The sequence below is a fragment of the Martes martes genome (assembly GCF_963455335.1).
Source record: "Martes martes genome assembly, chromosome: 1".
Classification (NCBI taxonomy): Eukaryota; Metazoa; Chordata; class Mammalia; order Carnivora; family Mustelidae; genus Martes; species Martes martes.
The window spans coordinates 40,859,896-40,873,730 of record NC_137888.1 but is presented as its reverse complement, the minus strand read 5'-3'; the positions used below and the strand labels follow the sequence as shown (position 1 = coordinate 40,873,730).

Sequence of the window (13,835 nt, the reverse complement as noted above, 5' to 3'; positions counted from 1 at the left end):
TCTCTGTCACCACTGGACTAAAACATAGGGAAGCAGTGCGGATTGAGGTTAAGATGGCAGCCTTTGGAATCAGACTGCCTGGTTTCAGAACTCCAATCCAACACTCACCCATTAAAGAAACTATGGCAAGATATTTAACCTGTGAAAGCTTTGTTCTCATTTTTTAAGACATAGATAATAATAAGGTATACCTGTAAGTTACTTGGTGGGGGGGATAAATAAGACAGCTCGTAGACATGACTTAACAAATAAATACACTGGCATCTAGTAAGTAATGAACATTGAAAAAAAAAAAGGCTTTGAGATCTGATACAATACATAGAGTGCAATAGACACTCATTAAATATTCTTTTAAATAAAGTGAATGAGTCATGTTTTCTTTTGTGTTAGGCAACTGAAAGCTTATGGTTGCTTATCATTGGATTATAAGATTATCCTGAGATGTTTAAAATCTAGCCATTTGTGTGTTCTAAATAGTGGGTATATCAAGGTATTACCCCATCATTTTTTTAAAAAGGATGATACAATATCCTTTTGGAAAAAAATTTAAAAAAATCAAAACTGATCTCATGAAATACATGCAGTTTGTTTAGCTATCTTTTTATCTGCTTCTTTTCTGAGGATTACCACTCCACTCTGTGCCTAAACAGAAGCACGGCTGCTAAAATGTTGACTTGTGAGAGTCCTAGCATGCTGTTCAGACAGCCTACAAGCTTACCAAAAAGCCAACTGAAAAATTAAAGACTAATAAAGGAAACCATAGCCACCATAAGAAACACCAGCACCATCACTGATAACAACAGCAAAATTATAGCCAAGAACAAGATACAGAACGAATTGAGTACTCGATTTTTAAGACATAGTATAGTAATGCCCAAAATAATATATTTAAACAAATATTTGTTAAATATGTAAATCAGAAGAAAGTAGAATACCTCAACACATTGTCTAATAATCTGAATATACAAAGTCTTTGTGATCGTGAAAAGAAAGGAAACCAAAAGTCACTTGGAAAGATCAGCAAATGTCAAGATACAACTATAAGAAAATATTCCCCCTTTAAATTGCATCACTAAAAAAATCATCCCCCTCTTTAAATTACAATCACATCCCATTTCAAGGACAATCTCTAATTCTACTACAATTATTTTTATTATCTTCAAGATCTTTGTCTTAAAACAATTTGCTATTTTTATATATGTATCTCATTCTGAAACTAGTATTTTTAAATGCTGAGAGAGAAAGTCTATGATGATATTGCATAACTATATGAAAAAGGTGCTGTTGACATCCTTCAACTTAACAAACAAGTTTCAAGAATATAAAACTTTCACATAAATCCTTATCTATAAGGGCATCTAGGTGGTTAAGTCAGTTGAAGGTCCTATTCTAGATTTTTGGCTCAGGTCAGAGTAGGGGTTATGGGATTAAGCCCCATGGAGAGCTCCATGCTGAGCAAGAAACCTACTTACGATTCTCTCTCTTTTTCTCTCCATCTGCCCCTCCCCCCACCTTGTGCTTTTTCTCCTGCTCTCTCACACAAAATTTAAAGATTAATTAATTAATTAATTAAATCCTTATCTCTAGGAGTAATCTTGGAATACAACTGAATATCATAGTAGTTTAAAAAGTAGTTAAGTAAATTAGAATGAGGTTGAAAGTAAAGCAATTCTCACTTATTATGAACTTTCTGAATTATAACGTCATACGACTCTTTTATTCTTCTACTAGTTTGTCCTTAAGACAGTCTGTAACATAAGTTTGTAAGCTTTATTTCTACTAATACTTTTATGTGATTCTATTTACCTCACCAATACCTATTTTTTCTCTTTCTTATGTTTCAATAAAATTTTAAAACATATGAAAATTATTTAAAATCCAAACATCTAATGATTAAGTTTCTTGCCCACTGTCACATTTTATGAGCTAGCTCTACATAAATTGATACATATTATTGAGAAGGAGACATATCTCTTTCTCTCCTGGTATGGGTATCAGAGACTGGTTCCATAGAGACCAAATTAGAGAGAATGGCCAATTTTAAAATTCTTCCTGAGTTAGGCCTTTATTATTTTACTTAAAATAATTTTCACAAATATTATATATACACAAAGAATACATAGAGACAAAATATGATTCAAAGTGGATTATAAAGGCCACCAAGATTTCTCTCCACTCATGTATATAAAGAGTAGTATCTACCATGTTGTTTCAATTTTAGAACTTTCAAAACCATACTTAATAATGATATTTCTGATGGTGTTTGCCAAGGATCTAAATAACATGGAGAAGTATGAGACTAGAGTGTAGCCTTTGCTATCATTTAGCTTTTTCCATAGATTATGTTTATAGTCAAAAACAAAATGTTATGTTCCATATACATTGTTAGAAAGGTTAATTTATGTATAAAGTATATTCATTTCTTCTGCATGGTATGAGATTACTGAATGGCTAAAAAGAGAACAAATTCAGTTCTTTTTTCAGAGTATAAAAGCAAACATAGGTATTAAAACAGACCAGATTCCCAAAACTAAGTAGTTAAATTCTCCTATATATTTATACACCTAAAATTTTAATAATAATTTCAGTGTGTTCTCTTTTTTTATTTCAGTGTGTTCTTAAACACAAACATTGCCTAATGAGAAACTAACAAATTTGGGGATTAAGTGGAAGTTTTCATCTGATATATCAAATCTTATATGAAAAAAAGATTATTTTTAATTAATTTTATTTCAAATGCAAAGAAAGTTTTAATAAAAATCATCTTGGTAACTGTTCAGATTCTTTGCTATCATATTAAGTATCAAATATACATCCAGCCTAAGATGTGATACAGATATTCTCCTGGGCAGCCTAAAGGGCCAAACCATGAAACAAAATAATTTTTTTAAAAATTAACCCTTTATACATCAAACACTAAGGTATAAACCCTGGATTTTTAAATAAAATAATCTTTTTTTTTAATAAATAAAATAATCTTTATTAAAGCACTAATGCATTGTAAGTAAACAGGTATTTGACATACGGGCATCACTGAAGGCTGTATTTTGTAAAAATAAAGAACATACCACTGTGAAATAGAAAAACATACAGTCAATCTAATTCTGTTGGAATTAGATTACCTGAGTGCCAGTGCTTCTTTCCTCTACATAAAAGAGACAGAATTTTTTTCTTTCACTTGATCTAGAATTATAATACCAGAGTCATTAAATAGAAGACAAAACTTAAAAATAGCGTATGTTAACACCTCTCGTGGGGTACAGGCCAGCACCACACAGTCAAACACTGCTAATATTTCTACAACGAACTGTGGATCAACACATCAAGTGAGATAAATTTGGTCTATAAATAGACTGTTCAGTTTGAGGCATGTTTCGCTGCCAATTGAGTTCAGGCTAGATTCATTTCTTTCAGTTACTCAGTGATAATAAACTCACAGTTGAGCAACACCACTACAAGAAAAACAGAGAAGACTCTTACCTTGGCACATAAAACCTCTTTCTTCGTAGCCAGCATTGCACGAGCACTTGCCAATGGGTACAAGCCATTCACCCTCTGTACTGCAGTACATCCTGGGAGGATCTTCCTCCTTAGAATTGTTAACACAAGATCCTCGAACCTCCACCAGGGATTGGGAATCCATGGGTACTGTGTCTGGAAACATAGCCAGATTCTTCACTGTAAATGGGCACTTTTTGAAGTACACTCTCACGGACACCAAGGCGACACAAGCACCAACATCTTGAAACGCCAGATAAAATCCCTTTTTGTTGACAGGACCTACTTCTCTAACTTCAGTGTTGAGTTTCAGAATACGGTCCCCAAGATCCATTTGGGTGAAACTTTCATCAGCTGCAATGGTGTCAATCTTTGTAAACTGATGTTCTCGAAATTTGACCCCATGATCATCATCAGACTCCATGTAGTACAAGTTGAAAGTCTCCTTGCAAGTTCCCAAAACCAGTGGAATGCTATTGCAGTCCCGTAGAGTGAACTTGAGCTCTACGTAGATCTTCTGAGCTGAGTTCCTAGGGACCCAGTTTGTCCTCAGCCAATTATTTTGACTATGATCCATGACATTGCACACCTGGTAAGTCCTGATGGGTGTGTAATGTTCATCAACACCACTGATCTCTTCCCACTGAAGCATCAAAGGAGGAAAAAAAATGAGAAGCAGAATTAATGAGTGAAGCATAATGAATAATAATGAATACAAATGAGTGTGTTAATGGAATCACAGGATATACAAAATTAATAAAGTTCAGTGTTACTCATTAAAGATCATAACATGGAGCAATTCCGTAACATTCTTATATGTAGGTTTATTATTTGCAAGGTTCTCTGAGTTCATTGACACTAAGTAATTTATAATGTTGATGAATACATTTGAATTGTATTGTGGTTTGTGGGATATTCAGGAAAAATGTTGCTTAGCAATTGATTATACCTAGACAAATATTTCAACATCAAAACCTCAAATTGGTTATCTCAAATAACACTATGAAATGGTTCTGTTGTACGGATGGTTTTGTGTTTTATTTATTTTAAAAGAGAATTAAAAATACTGCTGCCTAAAATAAATTTTTATTCATCTTTTCCCAATTTGGTCTAGAATTTAGTAAAATCAGTATCTGGCAAAATGAGATGAATCTAAATGATGTCCTTACCATGTATCTCCAAACATGACATTTTTTTAACACTCTCAGTCATTTCAAGGAATACATGTTGGTGTACTACAAAAGAGAATTTGAAGTAAAAATACAAACACGCCTCCCTCTGCTAACAAAATAAAATCTAATAGTTATACACAGAAAACAAAAGATGCAAATGTAGTGAACATTTCAGTTCTTAATATCTTTTACTCACATTGAATTTTACACAAACAAGAAATAAGTGGCTATTTGGGGTTTTGTTATTACAGCAGCTAAGGTTATGCTAATATTTTTTTCAATGCAAAAACACTTAAAAAGTTTCAAGACTTTTCAGGAAGTCTTTCAGTGAAGCACTGCTTTCTGTGATCCTGAATAGGTTTGGGAAGCTTTTAAGTTGGCATCACGTGGTTTGTGGTCCTACTTATGATTCGGCAACTACTAGACCAGCTATTTCTGTTGTTATACCTGTGTCTACACTTTTTTTGCCATGCCAAATTTTGCCTTGTGCTGCCAGGAAAATCTCTCTTTTGTCATGTTATATTAGAATTCAAAGCCTTCTAGGGCTGTGCATTGTCTACACAAATAACTTCAACCTCTTTAGTTTGGTATTGGCATGCTTCCAAAAACTAATTCCAAAATCCATTCATGTTTTTCTAGAAGTTTGAATGGAGATTAGTGAATTACATGTTTCACATACTACGTTCTTGGAGCGTGAACTTTTCTACTGTTGTCAAAAGCCGTGTTAGATCTTCTTTTGTTTATGGTATAACACCAACTTGACCATATTCTTTTCTCCTTGAAGTCTTCCATACCCTTATCATTCTTAAGAAACTCTCTGTACTATATAATCTTTATTTTTTCTTTTTTCCCAATTTTTATTTAAATTCTAGTTAGTTAACATACAGTGATACAGTGCAACATTGGTTTCAGGAGAAGAATTCAGTGATTCATTTATGTAAACAGCCAGTGCTCATCACAAGTGCCCTCTTTACTCCCCATGACCCATCTAGTCCACCCCCCAAACCCTCTTCCCTATCAACCCTCAGTTTATTCTCTATCTTTAAGAGTCTCTTACAGTTTGTTTCCCTCTCTTTTTTCTCTCAGATGTACTATACAACCTTTATTAAATGCCTTATGCATTTATAAATTTAATCCATGATGAATGCTAAGATTAGTTTAATTTTGTTCCATATGCATTTGCTACATTTTGGACCTCTTCATAACCTCCATAATATGCAGCATACAATTTCATCTTTTGAGAGATGTATAGAAATTATTTTTTTCTCATAATATATGTAGGACTCATTCAAGGGAGTGCAAATATAAACCTCTTAAAACAGAAGATTTTTAATTATTTAAATAAACATATAACTAAAATCCTTGTGAAACCCATTAGAAATGAGTTCTGAATTCTTTTCTCCATTAAGAGAGTTAATTATTTTCAGCAGGAATGGCAGGTTTTTAATCCTTAACTAAATCAATGGCATTTAAAACAGATGAACATTTTTCCATTTATGTATAGTAAAAACACATAGGAATCCCAATCCATAGCTTCAATTCACAACATTAAATGAAATACTAATTTATTGAATTGATGGCAACCACAAGGAAGAAGTATAACATTTATTTCGCCTTTGAACCACATTAGAAAAAAATAAATTATTTACATTAGGGTGTTTGAATTATCAAATCCAATTTGTAGAACCCACCAATGTGATAAACACAGTTTTCAAAAACATCTTATTCTCCCTTGCTCTTCTACTAACCTAAAAACAAAACAAAAGCAAACAATAAAAAGTACTATTTATGTTAATAACCTTGGTCATTCAGGGTCTAGAATATAAGAAAGGCATCCATTTTCTGGAAGAAAAATTGGCTTGACTTAACTGTCACACCAAAAGTCCAAAAAAAGAATAAATTTAGACTGTTTTAGAAAACCCTAGACATGTTAAAAAAATATATATCTTAAGAAAAGAAAATGCCCACCCTGTACTTTTAATAACCACTAATATACCACTTTCAAACATCCACTCTATGAATGTATTATGCGGGGTGCTTGTAAGAAAAAAAGTGTATGTAGATTCTCAGTTCTAATGATTTTACATTGAGTTGCCTTTAATAGTAAAGTCACAGTCAAAGTAAAATTTATATATATATATGTTTAATATCAGAAAAACATAAAGAGTGAACAGAAGTTGGAACTTCGAAAAACTCTGAAGTTAAAAAGTCAGTATTACATGGAATCCTTTTATTATTATATTAGTTGTATAGTAACATTGTAAAGAACTATGACAGAACTAGTAAAACTCCAGAAAATAAATGCTTTACATGGACATTTTACAGAAAATTAGATCATGGATATTATTATTTAAAAATAAATCAACTGACTTAAAATTTCTTAGGTCAAGGTGTTTTGGGGTTTGGTTTTTTTTTTTTGTCTTTTTTTTTTTAAAATCAGAATAGATATGAGTTTGTATTTCAACTGATGAATTGGTTGTAAATATTCCTGCTACGGATATTACTTTACTAGACATCAAATGGAGGTGATGACCATACACAGATTTTCAAAATTTGATATAAAATGCGATTTTAATTATGGAGGTCTCATTTTAGTTCAACATTTTTCCTCTCAATGTTAATTTGGCAAGCTATCACAAGTCCTTGAATGCAGAGGTATACACTGCAAGAAGATAATGCAACCAGCACTATCATGCTTTGCACATAAAAGGTTGCAAAGAACAATTATTACTTCATTAATTTTTAATGAAAACCATATTGCTTGTAAGTGTTGGTGGTTTGCCTAGTCACTCCACTTGCAAAAACAACAACTCCCAAGCCCTAGCATTTGCTGGAGGCTGAAGACAGTAGAAATAAAATCCCTAAATGAGCATTTGTCTCAACAGTAGGAGCAACAGAAATCATTAATTAAAGCTGTGGCTGTAATGTTTACACTTTAGAAATTTAAAGAATGCCCATGTTTACCCTTTCTTCCTACTCCAAGAGCTAATGTGTAATGTTCATAAACTATTAGAAATATTATATTGCCATAGTAATTATCCCAAGGAAAACTTGGGTTAAAAAAAAAAAAATGGGTAACTGTACACCTGGATGGCTCAGTTAAACGACTGCCTTCAGCTCAGGTCATGATCCTGCCAGGATCCAGTCCCACATTGGGCTCCCTGCTGGGCAGGGAGTCTGCTTCTCCCTCTGACCCTCCCCCTTCTTATGCTTTCTCTCTCTCATCCTCTCTCTCTCTCAAATAAATACATAAAATCTTCAAAAAAAAAAAAAAGGGTGACATATAGAATTGGTGACATATAGAATCAGGTGGTACAAAGAAAGCATATTTCCCTTTATTTTCTTAATTAAAAAAAAAGTCTCTGCAAGGGGTTTTCAGCAGTAAGATTGTCTTCAGCAGAAGGGGGTACAGAACCAGAAAGAAGTCAAATTTTTTCTAAAGGTTTAAATTCCCCAAAATCACCACTTCTGATGTTTAGTCTAATTCCCAGATTCTTATTCTGAGCTTTAATTATTAGACCACACAGGCCAGAACTGAGTTCCTTTTTTGTTTGTTTGTTTGTTTTTTCTTTTTCCAAGTTATTACAACCATAAGAAAATCATGTATCCAGACTTCCTATCCCTAAAATGTCATTCTGAAACTTATTCCCAGAAGCGGAAACAAGGTAAACCTCCCCACTATCAAAACACAGTGTAGGATACAAAAGAGACAATTTGTTTTTTTCTAGATAGAACAGTTCCTTGTCACTGAGTGAAACATGTATTTGGGGAGGAAAACATATTTTTTTAATAATTAGTTAGCATTTAACCTAATAACTATCATTCTGATAAATCACAATTATAGTAATTATGGACTTACACTTATATTAATTACGCTTTTGGATACATTTTTAGCTACTTGCATAGAGGCAATAAGGAGGAGAATGCTTACATTTTCTTTAAGAACCTGCAATATGTTTAGTGCCTAGGCTAACACAGTTTGGGAAATGCTTAAAAAATAAGAAAAAGAACTTTTCATGATTTACCTTATGAGATTTGAAGCCAATTTCTTAGAAATTTACAGATGACAATAAAGAGAAAATGATCACCAATATTCTTATGTTTATAATACTGCATTTGCATCTCAATGGCTAATAAGAAACACATAATGCTGCACTTTGCAAAATGCTAATGATGGCTAATCTTGCACTCAATAATTGTAATATTAAGTTGATTCATGTTACTCTTTCTCCCCTCATGTTTCGTAATCCCATGTTTAATCCCCATTGAACACACACATAGCCATTTCAAAATTCAGTGGTCATCCTAAAAATATTTGAATATTTACTATGCATCGACATTTTCCCCATGGATATGTATCACCACTTATTACAGGAAAAATGTCACTGCGAAGTGTGAGGCACAGCTATATCTACAAAAATCATTATATTTCCATTTTTTAATAAATAGTTTTTTAGCCCATTCTGATCTGAAGAGCACACACACATACACACACACAGAAACATATATTTCTAATAGTATTATATAAAAAGGTAGAGTAAGGTAAAACAGTTGGAAAGAAATGAGGAATACAACTGTTTTTTTGTTTTTTGTTTTTTAATTTTCTTGCTGTCGATGTCAGTTTTTGGCCAAATCAGAGATTTACATTTGTAATCAGGAATTGAGGAGAGAGATGGGAATTTGATGTTGGAAAACCAACATCAGGTAGATGATAAACCAGCATTTGGTTAGAGTCTAAGAATAGAAATGCCCAAAAGGGGCATGCCTGGGATAATATGGCTGGCAGTCTTTATAAAATGACTACTATCCACTTCCCCCAGCTACTTTCAACCCCTAAATATTCTGCAGAAAGTTTATTACCATCAAATTAGAATTGCCTTATTTAAATGGAGAGGACAACTTCCCACTTTGGGTCAAGTATACTGAAAAGAGCTGAAAAAAACAGGAAAGGAATGAAAGGCCAGAGATTATTTTCTTTTAAAGATTTCATTTATTTATTTGAAAGAGAGAGCACAAGCAGGGGGAGAGGGAGAGGGAGAAGTTGACACCTCACCGAACAGGGAGCCTGATGGGGGGTGGGGGGGTTTCCATCCTAGGACCATGGCATCATGACCTGAGTCAAAGGCAGCCTCTTAACTGACTGAGCCACCCAGGCAACCCTGACCAGAGATTATTAATAAGGAAAGCCAACAAAAGATTTCAGAGAGTGAGATGAAGAGTTAGGACCCAGATGATATAAGAGACCTGTGCAGAATTCTCAGTAACATTGGATGCACCATGGTACTTTTTATAGTTGTAATAAGCAGGAGGCTGTTAACGGCAGTGCCTTCAGAGAGTTTGCTGGTGAAGGGGGTGGTTCTTGGGTCCCCTACAAGGACAACATTGGATCCTCTGTCTTTACTTTAGCCAGTACCTCATAGTTCAATCTCAGTAATTCTCAGTTCCTTAAGCCTCTTGACTGAGGCAAAAACCAGAGTGTCCTCTGCTCCACCATTCGACTATTTGATTTTGGTCATCTTCTTTCCAGCTGGAAGTCAACGGTACTGTGCTGAGCTCTCAGGGAGGCTGTCACATCTTTCACCTGTGGGCGATTGTGCCATATTTCTGACCACACAGTCTATCTACTTCCTTACGTTGATAGTTCTTATTTCCAGCTAAACCTTAGCCAGGGAGCTTTTTAAAACTATTGCTTCATGTGTGTCTATTCAAACTAATAGTTTTTAAATTGCTTAGGCAATTCTAACGTATCCCTAACGTTGAGAAGCAACTTTCTATGTCCCTTGCAACTGGATTATTCACCTCTACTATCTAGTTGACTTGGCTGCATACTCCAATACCAGTTTCCAAGATAGTTTCTTGATAGCACTTCCTCTTCTCTGTAGAATGGCCTTTTGCTCAGCCCTCATCCCAACTGTTTGAAGATTTTAGGTTTGCCCAGTCCTGGACATGGCTTATAGAGACTCACCTGAATAACCTCATCAACCTCCCATAAAGATTTGTAAGATTCTATTATAACAAATAAAGTAAATTTCATCATAGTGTTCTTCTCTTTCACATTTGGTGGTAAATGCAAAGTGTGTGCATTACAAAAAGATCTAAACTGTGTGGGAGAGTTACCTTCAAGCACGTATTTCTCCTGGTAGGAAGGCAAGAAAACTAGTTTTAGACCTGTTACTTTTTTTTATAGTTTGGTAGTTTCTTACTGTGATTTTCTGTGGTGACTTGTGATCTTCTAGATGTCTCTCTCATAGAAGTTTTATTAAATTATTAAATATTTCCTTGGGGCGCCTGGGTGCCTCAGTGGGTTAAAGCCTCTGCCTTCGGCTCAGGTCATGATCTCAGGGTCCTGGGATCGAGCCCCACATCGGGCTCTCTGCTCAGCAGGGAGCCTGCTTCCCCCTCTCTCTCTGCCTGCCTCTCTGCCTACTTGTGATCTCTGTCAAATAAATAAATAAATAAAAATCTTAAAAAAAATTATTAAATATTTCCATGTAAAGCTTAGGTTAGAAATCATGGATAGTAGAAAGATAAGTTACATGTGATTTTTGGTATCCAGAAGTTGATGCTAGACAGAGAGAGGCAGAAGTGTTGCATGAGGCAAATGATGATATGCTTGTTCTTCAAGATATGGCAAGGAGCTGTGGGAAAAGGAAGGGTTTCCACTGTAAAGAAAATTGTGGGAAACCATTAAGTGTGAGCAAACAGAACAGTGTGTGGGAACAGAACCTGTTTAAGGAAATGGATTCCAGTACAGACACTGAGCAGTAGTCTGTGGGCAGTTACTTAGAATAGAAAGGCCTGGGCCAATGTGGAAATATCACCCGGCATGCCTTGTCTTTATTTGCTACAGTGAGTAACCACTGAAAAGAGGCACATAGTTAGCTCTGGACTGGGAGCTGATTCTCCAAAGAAAAGAAGAGGGTTATAGAAAAGCCACTGCAAAGATTCAGAAGAGAGGTTGTAAGAAGACAACCTCTATTGAATGAATGTACACTGAACATTTCCCAAAAGATTATAGAAGGATATAAGATTTTGCTAAGCAAAATAAGTCAATCAGAGAAAGACAATTATCATAAGATCTCTCTGATATGAGGAATCTGATGTGGTTGGGGCACCCAGGTGGCTCACTTGGTTAATTGCCTGCCTTCAGGTCAGGTCATAATCCCTAGGTCTTGGAATTGAGCCCTGAGTCAGGCTCCCTGTTCAGAAGGGAGTCTGCTTCTCTCTCTCCCTCTGGCCTTCCCCCCAGCTTGTGCTTGAGCGCTCTCTCTCAAAAAAATAAACAAAACCTTCGAAGAAAAGACATGGTCAATAATTTATTTATTCATTATTCTTTCTCCTCTATACAGTCTCTGGTTTGGTTAATCTCCTCCTCTCAAACATCTAGCTCGTGCCTAAAATCAAGTACCCAATTTACTAAATTTACTAAAAATTAAATATCACAAAATATGCCTAATATTAAACTTAAATAACTAAAAAAGCACAGGAGTTATGCTTTTGGGTAAATAGTGCATTGAATTTTAAAAATCACTATTTTGTATAGTTATGTCTCAAAGAGTGGCCCTATTGAGTTAGATAAAATCCATTCCATGTTTATAAACATTTTTGCAATTAAAAAAAAAGTGGGGAGTGAATTTCTAGGAGCTATGTGTCAGCAGAATTATAATAAAGATTTTTAGAATAGATGATGACAAAATTTTGGAAGATGAAGAAAAGGACTCCTAAAGTCTAGGAGATGGTGGGGTGGCAATAAAAAAACTTTCAAAAACAAATAAAAATCCTTAAAAGTCTACCAAAAAAGTGAATTTCTAGTCAGAGGAAATGACATGCAACAGATACAATGTATGAAAATATAAAGTTTACTATGGGGAAATTTATATAAATTCACCATTGTCAAAAGTTTTCAATTAAACCTGCTATTTGAATTAATTTTTTTCTGCAAGGGCATAAATGTCAATATCAAAGGGTATACAAGAAAAGTGTAATTTACACTATGCAGTTGTGATTTTAAGGGTGAAATATTTCTATTTATAATATGAGACATAATTGTGAATATGTTATTCTTAGGACAACAACCATGAAGTATGCCATTATCTAAAACTTATCTCAGCAAAGAGTTCAATATGGTTAAAAATAATTTAATAAACCATTTATCTATTCCATAAAATTTGAAAAAATAATTTATATTTATCAGAGGTTTTCTCATTCTGTGGTCTTATTTATATATATACAAATGACTTTACTCTTTATGGAATAAATTTCCTTTGATTACTAGGGACTAGGACACTGAAATATCATGTTTCCAATTTTTGGAAAAATGTTCAATATGAAATTGTCCAATAAAAAGGTAATTTTAGAATTCAGTATAACTGCTTGGAAATAATGGGGGGAAATTCCATGCACATTGGCTTAACTTGTCTGGACTGAAAACTGTGCTAAGATGGACATTTACAGAATTATTACAAATGGCCAACTACTTAGAAATTAATGCATAGCAGTGACAGCAGTACATTTCATATCAGTTGTGAGATTCATGTAATTTCCTGCTATGATAATGGGTCACAGCCACAGTAATTCATAGCAATTTACGATATACCTGTGGAGCACTCACAGTGACGGAAATGAAATTAACTCATGTCACTGTGGAACATATGCTAAGTTTTATAGATCTTCAGATAACTAAGTTTATTTTTAACACAGTAAGTATGATTCTTGAGAGCAATTCCCTGAAATGTAAGCTGCTTTACAGCAATGATTTTAAAGTTGTGGAGTTTTTCTTCAGTTCTTTCCACAGGGAGGGCAACCTTGCTTCAAAGGGACTTTTTAAATTCTTTCTTCATTGAGTATCCTAGGGAGCCCAGATTAAGGGTCTAAACTCTTTGGACAAAGGGTCCCTGGATTAGAAACCTAGCTCTGCTACTTAATAGAAGATTCAACAGACTATGATTTAATTTACAGATCTATAAAATGGAAAAAAAATAATAGCAAACTCTGGAGATGCAAATAACAGTGGACTATCCATTTAAAATAGGTGTAATAGTGTGCAGCACACAGGAAGCAGTAAACAAATATTATTTATTACTCTGCCAAAGCTAAGTTGGAGTGTCTGGGTAGCTCATTGGTTAAGCAGCTGCCTTCAGTTGATATCAAAACCCCAGGGTCCTG

The 13,835-nt window shown here is 34.3% G+C and overlaps 1 protein-coding gene across 2 annotated transcripts in view; it reads right to left on the bottom strand.

Moving 5' to 3' along the window:
- The window catches only part of EPHA3 (EPH receptor A3), a gene marked incomplete at both ends in the record, with an annotated part of 354,839 nt that overhangs the window by 249,252 nt on the left and 91,752 nt on the right, over nucleotides 1–13,835 (bottom strand). For both annotated transcript variants that reach the window (XM_080797891.1, XM_080797892.1), the window contains one exon: nucleotides 3,481–4,141. In XM_080797891.1, the coding sequence (XP_080654017.1) occupies nucleotides 3,481–4,141 (661 nt within the window). The remainder of the gene's footprint in view (nucleotides 1–3,480; nucleotides 4,142–13,835) is intronic.